This window comes from Radiomyces spectabilis, assembly GCF_025331425.1.
Source record: "Radiomyces spectabilis strain NRRL 2753 chromosome Unknown BYT42scaffold_1, whole genome shotgun sequence".
Classification (NCBI taxonomy): Eukaryota; Fungi; Mucoromycota; class Mucoromycetes; order Mucorales; family Radiomycetaceae; genus Radiomyces; species Radiomyces spectabilis.
In genome coordinates this window covers 375,189-392,348 of record NW_026251926.1, presented here as the reverse complement: position 1 = coordinate 392,348, position 17,160 = coordinate 375,189, and the positions used below count along the sequence as shown (strand labels likewise).

Sequence of the window (17,160 nt, the reverse complement as noted above, 5' to 3'; positions counted from 1 at the left end):
GGTGATGCATTTTATTCATTCAACGGTATCGAAGCTTCACTAACAAGAATGTCAAAAAAGAGCCTTCAAAAATAATATAAAGTACAATACGATACAGGACATGGAAACAAACATGAACAATAGTGCTGGAGGAAGAGTTGGCAGGAGAAAAAGAAGGAATTTACTTATGATATAATTTTTCTCTTTCGCAAAGAAGATGGTGATGCTGATCAATTGTTACTGTAGCTTGGAGGCGACGAGGACGATATGTGTGTCGATGTGTTGTAGAGAAAAAGTTCAATGGAATCCTTTTGCAGAAAGATGTACATTATGTGCGGGATGGATAGATGCCAATGGTAAAAATTATGATTCACTTCGTGGTGACAGGGTATAAACGTTGGTAATCTCTGTAACAATTTCTGCAACATTTTGCTCTAGCTTCTCTTTCTTGTTTTCCCTTACTGATGGTGTACCTTGGTTTATTTTAGCTTACCTTGTAATAATTTTGGTTCCTTGTCAAGTGTTTGTCCCCAAATGGTATCTGGATCTAACGGGAAATCTTCACGCATGACGCGAAAACCGAGAAGCATACAGGCGGCCGCCACCATTTGTGGATGATACATTAGGCATACAGGGACGCGCATGCTTTTGGATGTGGCGAACAGGTCAATGAAGGTGACATTTCCTGTCGATGGGATCGGATGGATTTACCTGTCATTTGCAAAAGCCCAAGCAGCGGCCACGACACGTTCTGATGCTATCGCATTTCCACGATTGAGCCAATGCTCTTTTCCTTTCGGCCCCTCGGAAAAATCCAATCGCCGACCTACCTTGAATCTCCTCTCCAAACTCTAAAACAAGCTGATGCGGGTGATTGACGGTAAGATCAAAACACAGAGTCTCGATGAGAAATTGCTCATAATAGATAATCGCTTCTCGCCATTGCTGCGAAATCTAGTATACGATGAGTCTTTAGCGAATTGAGGGTACTATCACCGATCCCACTGACTACCTTGATCTTCTCGGCAACATGATTTTCGCGTCCGTAATTATGATGGGCGCATACCTGGATGATATCGTGCAATTTCGCTCTTGAATCTTCTACTTTACCGGCAAGGTAGATACATGCAGCTGCAACGTACTATTGATTAAGTATATTCACGATCAGTATCGCTTGGAAAAAAACGGTGTCCCGTCGTCGCTGTGATGAGAACCTACTTCGAAATCATAATCCTGAAATGATCGCCTCGTATAAAATCGATGGAAATAGACTGCTGCGGTAGCCACTGTTACTTGGGATCTGAATTTTTTAGTGATAAACGGACGCAGATCGAGCTTGCACGGTCTCGTCAACAATGAAGATCGCATCACTTACAGCGCTAGCCTGGAACCGGACGATTGGATCATCGCCGAGCCTCTCAAGCGCATCCGTTGTTCCTGCGTGACCGACCAACCGTCAACAGCGATGGAGGGCGTTCGTGCAAGTTCTTCTCTGGTGAAAATCCACTGCATGTGATAAGTGACATTAATAACAAGCGCATGGTCAAGCAGCTAGTCTGCTTATTTTCGAGCTGATACAGGTGTGATTGGGCAGTGTTCTTTTTTCATTCCCTTGCAATCCTACTGCATGGACAAGATAAAGCAATCAAATACCTGGTTCATTAACGTCACGGAAGAGATTCGCTCGCGCAGGTAGGAAAACTTGGGCTTCAGACCCGCTTTTTTTTTTTCTTTCTTTTTTTGGTGTCCTTTCCTTTTTGTGTTCCCTTGTCGGCTTGTTTATACCAGTGCGAAGATTGTAAAAATCTAAATTCTTTCCTAAATTAGGGAAACCGTGTTCGATACGGCGATAGAAAAGAAAAGACAAGACAAAGGGTTCCCAGTAAAGGCAGCAGGACATCCATCACCATACATAACGTTGTAAATATTCGTTGCTGCGTTCGTATCACTGTTCCACATCTTCCGCCACTTTCACCGTGAGAATGTCATGGAGACCGAGCGTTCGTCACGAAGGGAAAGTGGCAGGTACGCAAGTGCCGAAATACGTCTCGAGCCACGACCAACACAGCCCTCCGCCCTTCTATCGTGTCTTCGACTCTTTCGTACAGGATTTCGGTTACGCAAAGTCGATGAGCTTTGAACTTGACACTGCTGTTTTCAAACATGCTCGCGCTCTACAAAGAGGGGTATCTGGTTCCTCTCCGCGGGATCCGTATTGATACTGGTTATCGAGACAGAACTGTTCACACAAGCCCAGGCCGGATCCACTGGTGGTGCCAGCCGCAGCTTTGTGCAACCTCTTCGAATGGTGGGCTAGAGTATACCGTCATGTGTCCGCAGGTTTCCTGTGGCGTCAGGCACATGAGGCTATAGCAAGCACAAAGCAAAGCGTTTTTATCAACCGGAAGAGAAAAAATAAACACGTCCAAGTGCCAATTACATTGCTGTGATAAAGACCATTTGGCGACGTTGAACAATTTGAGGCTGAAAACGGTTTGATTTCCTCCTATCACCTCGGACTTTAGTGGAATTATAAAAGAGAAACTTGTTAGGTAAAGACCATCAAGTGCAACCGCATTTCTTTCTAAGAGTTACGAATGCTTCCTTTTTTTAACTGTCATTAGTTAACTTTCTTCAATTAAAAAGCACTAACGGCCTCTCACGGCTGGAATGGATCAGCCCGTGGGCACGGGCAGCCTCTTCAAAACAGGGGTATAGGACACCGTCATGTGTCCGGAGGTATTCAAATGATGTGGCGCCGGGTATATGATGCAGCAGCAAGCGTAAAGCAAAGCGCTCTCTATCAATGGGAGGGGTAAAGTAGACACGACCAACTGCCGGCTGTCCACGCTGGCGCCTGCGCCAATGACTGCGGACATGCCGGGAACCCTGACGAAAATATATTCTGATGGGAGCTGGTGATAACATAAGTGCCTTGCGGACTCGTCCTTTCGATTCAGGATAAAGTAGGCGTTGAGGGTCGTCAAATCATTCTCTGTGCGTAGGAGCACATCCTCTAGGGTATCATCCTCGTTAAAGAACACTTGCTGGTGGTCAGGTAAATACATAGCCAGCTGCATGACTGCCGGTGGTCGATGGTGTAATGAAAAAGAGTATATGCGGCAGATCGCTTCAGGCGCCGAGACATATCGACTATCTTGGTATAACTGGATTTCGTCTATTGCTTGCTCGTCCACTCTCGCATGGGCTTATTGCTGATGCGCATGTAAAGAGGCCATGGTATGGTAAACGGAAGAGGAAAGTTTTTATAAATGTATTTTTTTTTTTACAAATTGTTATAAGTCAATTTCTTAATCAACAGGAGCTTTAGTAGTCGATTTTTAAACTACAGCGGAGAGTGCATGCCGAGCTATTGTGGGATAGAATCAGCAAGAGCACTATTTTCTTTTCCTATCGTTTCTTACCTTTGTACTAAACTCCAGTTTCGATCGCTTCTGGAACCGTGTGAATTCTTTCTCATCATGCAACTTGACCAATTCTTGGACAGGCACCACGATCACTGGCCAGATCAAGCCGAGAAAGTAGACATACCACGGGATCCTTGATAATGGAAAAGGTCCGTCGTACAGTGACACTGCACAGAACACGAATTGCAAGGCAATGCTATTCAGAAGGACATTTAGTCTCCATTGCATGCAACATCCACGTCGGTGCATGGATACCGATTTTTTTCCCTTTTACCTTGAAAAGAAAGCTCCAATCCAAATTTTGTTTTTCGTTGGCCAAAATTCGCGCAACGACGATGTACGATGCAAAAATGACAGAGAGATCCATGCTAATTTCCGTGATTTGCTTAAAGGTTCATGTCATACGAACAATCATTCAATTGCACTTACCCAAATACCAAACAAAAACAATAAGCATGAAATTTTGACCATACAATACAGCCCACTGTTCCTCGTGAGTCCAATGGAACCATCCCGATGCACCAAATCCACCGAAAACATCACCTGTGGCAACCCCCAGACTGTAGATAATGACCCTGTGAAACCATCCATTTTAGCCCACGTGAATTCCATGTACTGCTCCGGAATACTTACATGGCATAAATGGCTAAACACATCACCATCGGCAAAGCGAATCGAAGAACAAAGTACCCCATGAACCGCCATAAATCCGTCAGATGGTCAATGTTTTTTCCTATTTCGTGCGTGATCGTTAGTGATCGGCTCTGCGAATAGCAATGATTCCCAATGGCTTCCAGTTCTGCAACCGTGTCTCCCGCGATTTTTGTTCGACACAAACGACCGAGGTACTGGCCATTGAAGGAGACTTACCAGGCATCAACAGCATGATGTTATCATCGTGCGGAGTGAAAAGCATCGACATCGATAGCATAGGCAGGATTATCCACATGATCCACAGGATTTGATAGCCGTTTACCAGAGGCGGTAACAGCATACAAAATGAAAGCAACTGCATCACCGTAAGCGACATACACGCCGCCGCGTAGAATGCGAATCCCTAAACCTTGAAGGTCAAGAAAAAATGTTCCTTTTTATGTCTGTCTAGCGACAATGGGACTTACGGTGCGGACACAGCTGAGGAGTCGACGTGCGTCTCTGATTAATTGCGTTACAGCATAGAGACTGGTTTCATACTGCATGAACAATCCGCAAGGCAAACTCACCAGGGACGCACCTACTGCCAAAGGCGGTTGTCGGCCATTCAAAGACAATCGTCCCTTGGTCTGTGCTCGGGTATGCATGGGCTCCATGGCAATACTAATGTCGGACTTGAAAGATAGTGCATGAGCCAAAGTATGAATAATGCATGTCCATGGGCTGGATATCGGGTTATCCTACTTACCAAAGCAAACGATTCGGTGTTTTTCACATTCAGAGCATTACCAATAGAGCACACCACTTCGCCGTTTTCTTGGAAAATGCGAATCATTTCCTTGATAGCCAGTGGTGTACATTCGGCAAACAAGGAAACGTGGAGTGGAATATCGTCCACATTTTCAAGATGAGGACGGATCTGATCGATACCGCGAGGTAATTGGGCCTTGATATCGTGGGTCTGCAAATATCCGTTCCCACAGTTTTCATCATCCGGGCTCGATAAAAGTATGCAGCTATTCCAGTCCGTTTCCAACCCCAACCGCTCAGCGAATGCTACAAAGGAACAATTGAAATTTGAGTTACCACTCGCTTAAAGAACATGCTAGCAATTCAATCTATACCTTTAGATTCTCGTTCGGCGGTCGGCGAAAAGTAGACGAACCGAATCCCGGCAAGGCCCAAGTCTTCAATAAAATCGACCACGTTCTAAAGACAATTTACAAGCTATCAGCTGATCTGTTCACGATATCATAAAGAAAATTAAAGGGAGAGGAGGCAAGATGTACCTGCTTGGGCTGATGGCAGAGTGCGGCCATGCCCAGAAAGATTTGTCCCTTAACGACTTCCTTGTAAAAGGTTTCTTCTTCTTGTTCATCCACGGGATGGTCTTCCTCGAAAGAATAGTCGGTGGAACCGTCATTATCCGAGTCAGAGTCGCTGTCATCGTCAGAGGCATGGACCTCCTTTAGCTTTTTAGGCGAGTGTCTCGAAGGCACACTGGTTAGTGTATTCTTATTCACATCGACCGAGGGCATTGGCTGTGGTGCCATAAAAGCATCCTTGTCCAGAGACATGGTTATTGAAGCAAAGGAAACAGAAGGAACAGGAGACGGTGCAGGAGGAAGGGAAGGCGGTCGAGAAGGCTGTGCAGAGCTAGTCGAGGTCATTGAAGACGAGTCCGAGCTACTAAATTGATCGGAGCTGGGCGATTTGTACGGGAGAACAACAAATGCGCAACCTGGATCTTCATTATCATCGTCATTCGGGTTCAGGAAAGGAATCCGGCTTCCATTCACTGTATTGATGGGTCGGTAAGCGTACGCGATACATTGCATATCGTGAACCATGGCGTTCTGGAAAAAGTCGTTGATTTTCTTCTCCATGGTTTCACTCATGGTTTGCAGTGCGTTGCCATCCCAATAATCGGAGCATTTATCAAGCACGAGGGACGGGTGGCCATCCGTCAACAGCTGATAACTGCCCGACGTCTTTTCTTCGTAGACGGTGGACAAAGCGTTGGGCACTTCAAACTGGAAATATTGACTGTATTGATATCGTGGCGTATTCAAGATGTCATGATACGGAGCAAATGTGTAAATCTCGGCTCGCAACGCAAAGGATTGCAGCGCTTCTTCTCGAAAGCCAATGCATTTACTCAGGCGGCAAAGACAAGCTAAAAACACGTCCGCAGCATCGGTTAGAGGTCTTGTTCTTTTGGTTTTACTTTCGGTTCGTGCTACAAAACTTACACTGTCGAGCAGGTACTGTTTTTCCATAGACGTGCAACTTTGATCGGCGGCGATGGTAATCGGATCGTTTGCGGCCCTGAAGAACGCCACAGTTGGTATTCAACATAAAATTCAATCCAATAGGTTTCAAGCACGGCAAGTAGTGTTCCCAATCTTGATCTTCAAATTTGATGCCAAACGGTTCTTCAGAATCTTCTTCGAGGTCCAAAAAGTTGATGTCTTCCTCGGTATTGGGAAACATCAACTGTTCGACAGTCGGGAAAGGATTCGAAATGGTACCTTCTCTGTCCAGACAACAGATGACCGTCGTACTGCCCAGAGATTCGAGGAGATTGGTCGATCGCGTCAGAGACAGTCGGTCCCATTTCGTTAGCAAGGCACAGAATCGATCCCACACCGCATTGGGGCTCAGTTCAACGTCTTTGGTCGGCGGTGGAGCTTCCGCATCAAATTCATCCACTTCGTCGTCGTCTTCATACTCTGTTTTCGAAATTTGAAGCGCTTCAAACAAGATCAATAGTTGAGCGTTGCCGAAACTACGAGCCACCAACCACAACGTGGGCAAACATAACGGTAAAAGAGGAAGGATGGCGTAGGCGGACAAGGCAAACACTTGTTCGACCAATTGATCCGCGGGAAAATGGTCTACAGCAATATCGCGGAGGCCAAACCGCAACAAATTTACGACGAGGGCGATCGCTAGAACAATCCATATAATCCATCGATAAAAGACACGCACAAGAACACGTGTTTCGTTGGCGAGCACAGTGGCCGGACGCTGTTGCGTCAGAGCGGTGCGCATATTCTTTTCCAACGGCGTTTCGAGAAGGATGAACTGGTGGCGACCGCGTGCACGTAGATATTCGTCCACCAGACCCGCTGGTGGCGGAATGCCGAAGAACGAAGGCTTGAAAGCTTGATCCTGGGCCAAGTAATATTCGCGCATTTGAAGTGGGACAGGCACTGTGGGATTGGCGGTATCGGAATGTTTGGAGGATGCGACCGAGGTGGTATCTATCTTTGTACTCGATTTTGATTCTTCTGGAGGGTTGCATGAGTACGTCGGGTCAGTGGACGGTGGTGGTTTGTGAATATACTTCATTCGACCGGGCGCAACATCGCCATACAGCATTTCCACAACGTCGCCTTCCACCAGCAAATTGACAGGGAAAATACGCACCACGCCATCACGCACCACCTTGGCCACCGACATGGAGGGAATAAAAGGAATCTTCGTATCCTGCACCATGTTCATCCCACTCCGTTCCAATGCCGAAATGATGGTCGCAGCACGATCTGTCACTTCCCGATACGCCAACGTCTTTTCCCTGTGCAACAAATAACCGTTCCACGCCACCATGGCAAGGATCAGCAATGATTCCACCAGAGCCCCGGTAAAACGGTACTGGTAAGGAGCACCTTTTAAATAACCCGCAATATAAAAAGCCAGCAACACAGCGGCTACCACTACGGAGAGAATCGATTCCGGTCGAAACATGAAGTCTCGAATATCTATTGATTATGAACATGGTTAGATCGACGACGTATGACAGGATGACGTTTCCCAAATTACCAATGGTTTTTGCAATTTTGGCGCGTTCTTCATCCAATATTTGATGTGCTATATGCAATAGTTTCCTATCAAAAAAGGGTGAGTGGGTCATTGAGACTTATCCAGCAAGAAGCGACATCAAAGAGTTACTTACATCAAAGCATCGTCACTGGATAGTCCCGGATCGCGGTTACTCTGAAGGCTTTCTCTGCGACTCCAAGAATGGGATTGCAGATCGGTTTGCAATACGCGCTGGGTCCTCTTATCAAGCCTTCGATGGCCTGCCCGCGGGCTATACGAGTGCTCGTTTTCATCGTTGGTGCGTTCATAAGCAATTGTTTTTCTGTGGCGCAACCTTTCCTGATCCCAACTGGGCATTTCGTCCATTAAATCATCTTGTTCTTCTGTGTAAACCGTCGTTAAACCATTGCCGTTATCGTGATCGTTTGATTTCCTGTAAGTATGATTGTCGGATCCTCGGCTGTCGCCCTCATCGGCCACGGTCTGATCTCTCGAGTTGTGGCTTTCTCGTTGTCGGAAAGGCTGCCTTGTATTCTTTTGGGAGCTAAAAGCGCCCGTGGTACGTCCATCGGCGTCACTCGAATTCGTTGTATTAAACGCCGGTCTTGATCCATCGTGGTCGTCCGTTGACGTCTTGGTATAATATTGGCGATCTGTGCTTGACAGTGGTTCCACTTCACGATGGCCGGCGGTGTAACTGTATGCATAATCGCTTTCGGATTCATCGTCAGCGGGACGAAGTAAATGAGCAGCACCGCTCTTTTCCAATCGTCGTGGCAACGTGTTTCCGTGATCAATGACCACTTGCGCAGACACACTCGAACTCGACGAAGCTGTGCTGCTTTTACTGGATCGTCGTGAACGACGTTCGTTACTGTGAGATGTTTCTTCGTTTGTATTGTCTGCATTAATGTCTAGTAAAAAATAAGTGGTATCGTCGGCAGAATCAGCAGCGTTGATAGCATCGGTAGAGTCGTTGGTCATGGTGAGCTCTTCTTCATGAGATTGGGAACGAGAGGTTCCTGTTTGATTAAGAGGGGTCTGAGAGGATGAGGAAATAAGGGAAGGAGAAGTCGGTGAGGGGGGTTCCAAGTAGGCAGAATCGACCGGATGGCGACGGCCGTGACTCATGAATTAGTGTGTGTGTATGTATATATATGTTATGCACGCCTGCCAGTTTAGCAGCCAGAGAAAGAAAGTTTCCCAAAACGATGCAGCCATGATTGTGACTTTCCGCATATTACCCAATATGGAACGTCTCTGCGGACATTCAACCGCCTTCTTTTTCCAAAAAAAAAAACCAAAAGAAAAACTTTTCCCAGATGTTTGGGATTGTTCAGGGAAGAAAAAAAAAACAGAACTCCACTCCACTATTCAGTTGACCACATGATTCCAGAAAGCCTCCAAGACCTGCCAACAATCTCTGTTAAGGGAAGTTTACAAATAAGATGTATCCTAGTGCCTTGAATCAATCACAGAATTAATTGTTTGACAAAGAGTTTCAGGTGAAATCATAACATTCTTTAGTATACAACTACTGGTAGCTAACAGTTACAGTATATACAGAAATGGCTGCCATATGCTCTGATATACTGTAGCGGCAGCGTTGTGTTATTGCTGAAAATAAGAATGAAAAAAGTAACTTAAGAGAGCTGTCATTGTTGAAACATTTACCATTGTGCGTTTTTATTTTCGTGCATTGCTGTTCTGAGATAACATGGTGTCATTCAGTTACACATGTTATACGGTGGTTGGGGCTAACAACATGGCGTGCCTCGGAAAAAGAGTACTTACCAGCTGATTGCCCAAGCATAAAATAATCTTCTCTAAAAGAAATATCACAAATGGTATGGGCTTCTAGATGTCTAAATGAAAACACAATACCCTGCTTTGAGTTACGATGGCCAGAAAATAAAGTTGCATCAAACATAAACATAAAACGGCCAAGTAGGCAAAGATTGAAATCGTATAAAAAAGAGGGATGTTTGGATAAACCTTGTCCCCTTTTTCCGCCTTCTTCGCTCATCCTATTCATCATGGAAAAATGGCCAATTTTATTATTATTTTTTGCTGTCTTTTGTTTTTCTCTACCACCTGTTAATGCACAGTCAATGTAAGTAGACTTTCCTAACTATTGTTATCTATTGAATTCTATATTCAGCTATACGACAAAAAAACAAGCCACGCTTCTGTAGAACGCCGATATGGACCTTTTTACTTTCAGCAGCCAATTGACCATTTTAATCGTCACTCGGTGTCTTTTCAGCAACGATATTGGGCCAATACCGATTGGTATCAAGAAGGAGCACCCGTTATATGTAAGTAAAAATAATAATAAAAAATAAAAAAACGAGCTTGCAATACACATTCATCTGCAATAAGCACCAAAAGAAATGAAAAAAAAAGGCCAACCATTTAACAGGAGAATCTGCATTATTTTATTTTAGTGTATAATGCAGGTGAAGGACCTGCAGATGAACGCGCAGCTTTTGTGACGAATTCTTCCATGGCGCTTTTGGCTCGCCAATTACACGGAATTGTCATTGTCATTGAACATCGATTTTACGGAAAATCCATGCCCTCGGCAGTAAGTGATCATTGAAAATCCCACGCATTCTTTCCGTGATTTGATGTCCACTCTCGTTAGAATTTCTCAGTGGCCAGCCTGCAAACTCTGAATACGCGACAATCTTTGGAAGACATGGCTTATTTTATAAAAAAGGTCGAGGTATCGTATGTTCTTGAATATAGCGCAAAACGACAAAGAAACAGATACAATAGATCCTCATGGTCGGGACACAACTAGTTGCCGAATCTGGCTGGGACCTTGCCACGTCCAGAGACGAAATGGATCATGTATGGTGGCAGTTACAGTGGCAATTTGGCGGCGTGGATGCGACAAAAGTATCCGCATCTCGTCTTTGCCGCCGTGGTATCCTCCGCGCCAGTCGAAATCCGATACGATATGTACCAGTTCTTTGACACGATGCGCCGATATGGACCCGTCGAATGTATCCGTAAAATCCAGGCGGCCGTTGCGCACATTGATGCAATATTGTTTGGTCCATTCGCCGAATCAAAGAAGAAAATAAAATCATTATTTGGGGTGGCCGATTTGGATCATGACGATGATTTTGCCGAGTGTAAGCCATCAACAAAGCGACTATTATGCGAAACCAAGGACTGATGGATCTTGCTTACTCGTCAATGTAGTGCTCACACGACCGTTCAAATTGTGGGAAACCAAAACTCCCACTGTGGATCGTTTTTCCGACGAATTTTGCGTGGCATTTGACCATGCCACCGACATTTCCGAGTACATTCACGCGTATGCCAATTATATACGAAAAATGGTCGCAGATCTATGTGCTACGACCGCTTCCGTTCGTGAATGCCTTAATACACACAATCCGCAATCGCCCATGTACACGAATATCACGGCCGTGAATCGTGCGTGGATGTGGCAACGGTGCACTGAGTACGCGTATTGGCAAACCGCACCCCCATTGTGGTACCCGTCGATCGTGTCCCGAAAACTGACCACCGACTGGTATCAGAAGCAATGCCCGCTCATGTTTGGGGAACACCACGTACCCGCACGGCCAGCGTGGCGCATGATGAATCGAATTTACAAAGGTTGGTATATCAGTCTCTCACGAGTCTTTTGGATTGACGGGCAATGGGATCCATGGCGAACCCTGGCTGTCAACAGTGACGAAGCGCCCGACCGATCGCATTGGAACGAAGACGCCTACTATGCCGTACTCCCCCAGTCGGTGCACCATTGGGTAACTGGATTTTTTCTTTCTTTTCAACCCGTCTCATTGTCCTCACAACTTTGTTCTCTGTCATTTTGCAGGATTTTTACGTTTCTGATACTACTTCTTCATTCCATATTGAAGAAACTCACAAACAAGTGCACTATGCCATGTCGCAATGGCTTCAAGAAGCGTAAACTTGCAACAACCATCCTTTGTTTTTTCGGCATTTATTGGATTTGTTTTTTTGAACGCTTTGCATCAAAAATTTTCAAAAAATAGTTGACAAAGGTTCAAACCAAGAAATAAAGTGATACTCTTTTTTACTTGAGAGGAACGAATCGGGAAGAGTGGGTGGCACCAATACCGGGACGACCGTGACGAACGGGCTTGTAGGTGATGGAGAATTCACCAAGGTAGAAACCGACCATTTCAGGTCTGATTTCGACCTGGTTGAAGGTCTTACCGTTGTAGATACCGACAACGGAACCGATCATTTCGGGAACGATGATCATATCACGGAGGTGAGTCTTGACAACGGCGGGCTTCTCGTCAGCAGCAGCTTCCTTCTTGGCCTGACGAAGCTTCTTGATGAGACCCATAGGCTTGCGCTTAAGACCGCGCTGGAATCTTCTGCGAGCACGGCAGTGGACGAGCTCCATGAACTATTCATGGGTCAAAACGTTAAACTAAGTTCGCTTCGATGATGGGATATAAACAATGAAGAACACGATTGTTTACCTGCTCAGAGGACAAGTCCAAGAGCTGCTCAAGGTCAACACCGCGATAGCTGAATTTACGGAAGGTTCTCTTTCTTTGAGCTTGATCAGCCTAAAAGCGAAGAAAATAACGTAAGCTGACGATTCAAAAAAAGATGGATGAAGATAAAAAAGGTCGTGTTCGTATAAAAAATGAACGAGGATGGCGAAATAGCGATCGACCCATGGCGTGCGTGGTGCATTTTCTCAGGAAAAGTGAGCGAGTGGGAAGTGATGTGTTTTCTTTTTTTTGAAATCGTATACAGCGTCGCCCGTCAATCCATCCAAATTTTTGCACGTTCATCCGTCGTCTTTATTGCCATCTGGTGCGCATCCATCGAACATTTGACTAGAAAATATGAAAGCATCAGGCTACATACCATTTTGAATAAGAAGCGAAAAGGAGGGAGCCACCTCTGGAGCGAATTCACTGAACTTGTACGGCATCCATCCCGACCATTGGGCTGCCCCCATTGCGCTTGCATCCCTCCACATAATTTGTCGCCGGACCAAAAAATGTTCGAACCGGAGTTTTCAAGTCACGACTGCCAATTGACCCAATCGCGTGAAGCACCCACGGTCAAAGGGCAACGTCGCCCTTGTCCTTGCCTTTCGTCATGGTGAGTGTATTGTCGTGGCAAGAAATATGTAACAACAGCGTCTGACACATTCTTCATTAATTAGAGCCACGTATTGAATCCCATTTACATTCGTGCCAAACGAAACAAAACCAATCTTTTCCTTTATGTCAATCTAAAGGATACCATTGCTGAAGTCAAATCCAAGCTATGCGCAGCCCTCGGTGGCGATCGTACACCGGAGGAGATTCGCTTATTTCTTGACAAATCGGACGCTGAACCGGCCCTGTTGGAGGATAAGAAGACCGTCGACCAATCCAATGTCACCAACGATGCTCTTGTCTTTTTTGTATTTTACGACAAGGATAATGGTCAGTGCTCTTGAGAAACATTGGCCTCGTAACAAACACTAAATTCACTGGGTTTTATAGTAAAATGGGAAGATATCCATGTTGCCGAATTTGAATCACTTGACGAAGGAGAGGATGAAGATTATGAAATGAAGGAAGAGATGCCTCCCAGTTCCAAGAAGGAAAAGGGAAAAGGCAGAGCATGATCTATCAACATCTTCACGCACACCATGCAGTGAACGTCTTTTTCGATTCCCGAACACCGTACACACTCTGCGTGTCCACATCCCCATCCAGTCCTTCTCACAATCAAGCATTCCCACTAATTGTTTCGCGCCCTGAATTTGGTAACTCACAACTCACTGTCAAATTTTCCAGGAGATGATCATGAGCTTTGTCATCCACAATTTAGAAAATAAATCGCGACAAAGAGTAAATACACGGGGTTTGATTAAACCTTGAAAAATAATGTTGGATGCGATGAATGCAGCCCAGAAACGGTAATATCCTGGTACTGGTTTGAACACTCCTTGGCATATGTCCCCAATGTCGACGTTTTTTGAAAGAATGGAACTACGCACCTTCGTTGTTCTATGAAAAGGATTCAGATTGAAGTTTTCTTTTTTTTTTTTCAATTTATATTAACAACCACATGCGCTCCTGACACCACGTCGATGATGAGATTTTATGTAGCACAAAATGTTTGCTGCATTTTGTCCTGTGAAGTATAAAATTTTGTTCCTTTTGTTGCAGACAGTTATGGCTAAACTCTTTGAATTATCAACAACAGAGACTTTCTAGAACCAGTTGCCTTAGATGGGTTAAAAGACGTGACAGCATACATAGACAAGCAATGCCTTGTGGCTTCATCCATCGTTCTAGGCTCACATTATCTGCAAGTAAAAAGTGGTTACCATTCTGCAAAACTTTGATAAATATAAACTTCGCCAAGTAGGTCCAACTATATCATCAGTTTCGTTTTATCGGATCAATAATAATTTCACCAATGCTCAACTGCTCATTTCCACAGCAACAAATGCACTTGCCGACGAGATTGAGAACTCAGCGCATAGGTTGCGTGACTTTTTTCGCGAAGTGGGTTTCTGTTTCAAAAACGGAATTTGAAAAAAAAATTATGATCAGAGGAAAAGCCAAGAGTTTTCTGTTGTCTCTATACGTTTTTCCTATTTCCTTGCATCATGAAGTCAAACGAAGGAATCCAAGGTTATATTTCAACCAAGATATATCAGTACGAGCTTCAGACGGCTCTCTATATGTTGGAACCTTGGGAGAAGGCTCTCTTCAGTATGTGTCGAATTTATTCTCATGACCAGCCTCTTTTTTCCTTTCTAACTCTAGTTTTGTCCTTTTTTTTTTGTAGATACCATTATGCTCAGTATTGTCTGCCTTTCTGTAATGACTTTGTACCAGTATACACCTGTGGTTCTTAACCGCCTTATGCCCTAATTAGATGTCTCCCATTGGCGTCATCATCTCAAACCCTTCCATGTTCATCCCTTTTTCTCGCATCTCTCATTCTCGTGCTGTTTTCTGAACTTTGTCTTTGTCTTTTTCTATTTCTATTCCAACTAATATAATCAGTGTTATGCTGTCTATATAATGCTTTATTTCTGTATGCTATTTTTGCTGTGTCCCGCAGAAGCTGTTGCGTGACAGGCATTTTCCCAGAGCCTGTGTCATCGCATTTTTTGGGCGTAAGCTTATCAAAATTGAGTTTCGGGGGATAAAAAATTTGCATGTTGTGATGACCAATCACCTTTGCCTGCGACATGCTCCTGACGATCACTTCCTTCAAAGTGCAAATACTCTCTCCTTGCGCTCAGCAAAGGCGACGGTAAATCTTAAACAAACAAGAATCTGCTGCCTTATTATCATTATAAATCATAACTTCACCAGCTGAGGGTGATTTTATGAAACAAACGCATGAATCCCGAGCACTTGTGCTACAGTGCGCGGTGAATTTGCTTTTTATTATCAGCTGCAGATAATCCAACATGTGCTCAAGATTTCTCATATGTGAATGATATTGAGTTAGTCATTAGTTATCATCTGGCGAAAGGCAGAGTTTGCGTTATTTTCAGCGCAACCAAACGGTCATGGATACAGCAGTGCACGTTTTGACATTGCAAGCTTTGTCCAGACAATTACCGGTGTCTCAGCTGCAAGTGATTTTCTTGGCGGTTTACTAGGGACTTCATCACAGCTAATAAAATCTCTAATGTCGAGAATTTTTACTTCGACTTCCAACCGCTTCTACTATCATGAAATCATTGGAATATGGAGATTTTCGCTAAAGATGCTCAGTCTTTTGTGAGCTCGCACCCCTAGAAAAAAAGTTGATCCGTAATATTTCTCATCAATGGTGCAAACCCACAATGAATCAATTCCAAATCTTAGCATGCACGCTCTAAAAGGTCGGCTTCAAAAGTCGTTGCCTGTCATATTAGGGTGCGGCACCATGACGATGTAATAAAATAACCACTAGAATACCTTTTAAATGAGCCAGCAAATGCTGCTTACTGTTTAATTTGTTGAATGAAAAACTTCCACAGAGAACAGAGAACATCATATGGTGCAGTCTGTATCTAAATCTCATAACTTAATCTTACGTCGAACTGATGGATTTCATTCACAAAAAGAAAACTGCTCTTCGGTGCATCCGCAGGAGGCGGATATTTAAATCCCGACGTCCGGCCAATGTCCGAAGTTCAGTGTTACAAATGGATGAAGTCGTTCATCGAATAGACATTATCCCTTTGTTATTATCCTCTACGTACGTGTCGACTCAATAGTAATCGGTTGCCGAGTGGAAAGAGAAAGATGGATGATCAATTCGAACTGACCGATGAATGGATGGATTAATTTTTTTCAACAGTGCCGAACACAGAACCGAAGAACCATGTCTGCTGAGGAAGAGACTGTCATCATTGAGAACCAAGAAGTCGAAGTTGCAGCTGACACTGCCAAGGGCGCCATGTCTGTCGAAGATGCCCTTCAGGAAGTGCTGCGTCGCGCCTTGGTTCACGACGGTCTTGCTCGCGGCTTGAGGGAGGCTGTCAAGGCGTTGGATAGGTAAGGCGAAGAACGGCATTTCATGCTTGCCATGGGTTGCATTATCAGGTTTTTCTTTTCTTTCAAAATGATCCGTGTGCACGGGATGAGAATCCGATGACGCGTCGACATGAAAAGAAGAAACAAGTTTGATTGGGCAGCCTCTTTTTTTGTTGATTCCAACCAAATCTTATTTTTTCATTTTTCACACTAGACGCCAGGCTCATCTGGCAGTGCTCTGCGAGTCGTGTACCGAGTCCGAGTACGTAAAGTTGATCGAAGCTTTGTGCGCCGAGCACAATATCAATCTCATCAAAGTGTCGGACGCCAAGAAACTTGGTGAATGGGCTGGTCTTTGCAAGATTGATCGTGACGGTAATGCCCGTAAGGTCGTCGGTTGCTCTTGCGTTGCCGTGACCGATTTTGGTGAAGAATCCGAAGCCATGAATGTCCTTTTGGATTGTAAGTGTTGTTGGGTTGATCTATTGTGTAACATTTGTTTCACTTGTGGTATCCATGGTTGCTCACATATGACAACGGTTTTCTTTTCGTCTATAGATTTCAAGTCTCGCTAAAGAACTCACAAGGAGAGCCTCTATTTTTTCGTTAGAATAGTTTTTCCTTTGCTTTGCTCTTTAGAATTATTCGCGATCCAAAATAAATACGAGCCTCGATACAATTTGTTATAAAAACGATATCTCTTTCTACTCATATTTTGTAGCGACATTTGAAAAATCATAATGTACAGAATGGTAGTC

At 44.5% G+C, this 17,160-nt stretch overlaps 8 protein-coding genes across 8 annotated transcripts; 4 read left to right on the top strand and 4 right to left on the bottom strand.

The window, feature by feature from the left end:
- Nucleotides 1-342: 342 nt before the first annotated feature.
- BYT42DRAFT_609204 (cyclin-like protein) lies at nucleotides 343-1,491 on the bottom strand (the record flags this gene model as incomplete). The annotated part of the gene is made up of 7 exons (XM_051571235.1): nucleotides 343-386; nucleotides 473-624; nucleotides 691-736; nucleotides 810-933; nucleotides 992-1,120; nucleotides 1,198-1,279; nucleotides 1,355-1,491. 7 exons carry the CDS (start codon nucleotides 1,489-1,491, stop codon nucleotides 343-345), a joined length of 714 nt encoding a protein of 237 aa, XP_051427941.1.
- Nucleotides 1,492-3,236: 1,745 nt separating this feature from the next.
- Nucleotides 3,237-4,062, bottom strand: BYT42DRAFT_550947 (uncharacterized protein). Its single transcript, XM_051566191.1, has 5 exons — nucleotides 4,041-4,062; nucleotides 3,837-3,982; nucleotides 3,682-3,775; nucleotides 3,405-3,603; nucleotides 3,237-3,349 (listed from the first exon to the last, which is right to left on the bottom strand). Coding segments are annotated over exons 1-5 (465 nt in total). The 5' UTR covers nucleotides 4,043-4,062; the 3' UTR covers nucleotides 3,237-3,325.
- Nucleotides 4,063-4,305: 243 nt separating this feature from the next.
- BYT42DRAFT_5272 (uncharacterized protein) lies at nucleotides 4,306-9,085 on the bottom strand. Its single transcript, XM_051565358.1, has 7 exons — nucleotides 8,020-9,085; nucleotides 7,887-7,951; nucleotides 6,314-7,825; nucleotides 5,351-6,237; nucleotides 5,186-5,270; nucleotides 4,810-5,117; nucleotides 4,306-4,735 (listed from the first exon to the last, which is right to left on the bottom strand). Exons 1-7 carry the CDS (start codon nucleotides 9,015-9,017, stop codon nucleotides 4,499-4,501), a joined length of 4,092 nt encoding a protein of 1,363 aa, XP_051427939.1. The 5' UTR covers nucleotides 9,018-9,085; the 3' UTR covers nucleotides 4,306-4,498.
- Nucleotides 9,086-9,895: 810 nt separating this feature from the next.
- BYT42DRAFT_550936 (peptidase S28) lies at nucleotides 9,896-12,319 on the top strand. Its single transcript, XM_051566190.1, has 7 exons — nucleotides 9,896-9,999; nucleotides 10,068-10,204; nucleotides 10,334-10,473; nucleotides 10,534-10,614; nucleotides 10,693-11,029; nucleotides 11,100-11,674; nucleotides 11,746-12,319. Exons 1-7 carry the CDS (start codon nucleotides 9,923-9,925, stop codon nucleotides 11,839-11,841), a joined length of 1,443 nt encoding a protein of 480 aa, XP_051427938.1. The 5' UTR covers nucleotides 9,896-9,922; the 3' UTR covers nucleotides 11,842-12,319.
- BYT42DRAFT_524431 (40S ribosomal protein S15) lies at nucleotides 11,968-12,802 on the bottom strand (the record flags this gene model as incomplete). The annotated part of the gene is made up of 3 exons (XM_051565317.1): nucleotides 12,783-12,802; nucleotides 12,386-12,475; nucleotides 11,968-12,309 (listed from the first exon to the last, which is right to left on the bottom strand). Exons 1-3 carry the CDS (start codon nucleotides 12,783-12,785, stop codon nucleotides 11,968-11,970), a joined length of 435 nt encoding a protein of 144 aa, XP_051427937.1. The 5' UTR covers nucleotides 12,786-12,802.
- Nucleotides 12,803-14,035, top strand: BYT42DRAFT_550932 (uncharacterized protein). Its single transcript, XM_051566189.1, has 3 exons — nucleotides 12,803-13,022; nucleotides 13,087-13,351; nucleotides 13,412-14,035. Exons 1-3 carry the CDS (start codon nucleotides 13,020-13,022, stop codon nucleotides 13,534-13,536), a joined length of 393 nt encoding a protein of 130 aa, XP_051427936.1. The 5' UTR covers nucleotides 12,803-13,019; the 3' UTR covers nucleotides 13,537-14,035.
- Nucleotides 14,036-14,529: 494 nt separating this feature from the next.
- On the top strand, nucleotides 14,530-14,797 carry BYT42DRAFT_609198 (uncharacterized protein; the record flags this gene model as incomplete). The annotated part of the gene is made up of 2 exons (XM_051571234.1): nucleotides 14,530-14,635; nucleotides 14,712-14,797. The coding sequence occupies 2 exons, from the start codon at nucleotides 14,530-14,532 to the stop codon at nucleotides 14,795-14,797; spliced, it is 192 nt and encodes a 63-aa protein (XP_051427935.1).
- Nucleotides 14,798-16,041: 1,244 nt separating this feature from the next.
- BYT42DRAFT_550923 (50S ribosomal protein L30e-like protein) lies at nucleotides 16,042-17,109 on the top strand. Its single transcript, XM_051566188.1, has 4 exons — nucleotides 16,042-16,124; nucleotides 16,227-16,423; nucleotides 16,617-16,864; nucleotides 16,961-17,109. Exons 2-4 carry the CDS (start codon nucleotides 16,251-16,253, stop codon nucleotides 16,975-16,977), a joined length of 438 nt encoding a protein of 145 aa, XP_051427934.1. The 5' UTR covers nucleotides 16,042-16,124; nucleotides 16,227-16,250; the 3' UTR covers nucleotides 16,978-17,109.
- The last annotated feature ends 51 nt before the right edge of the window (nucleotides 17,110-17,160 follow it).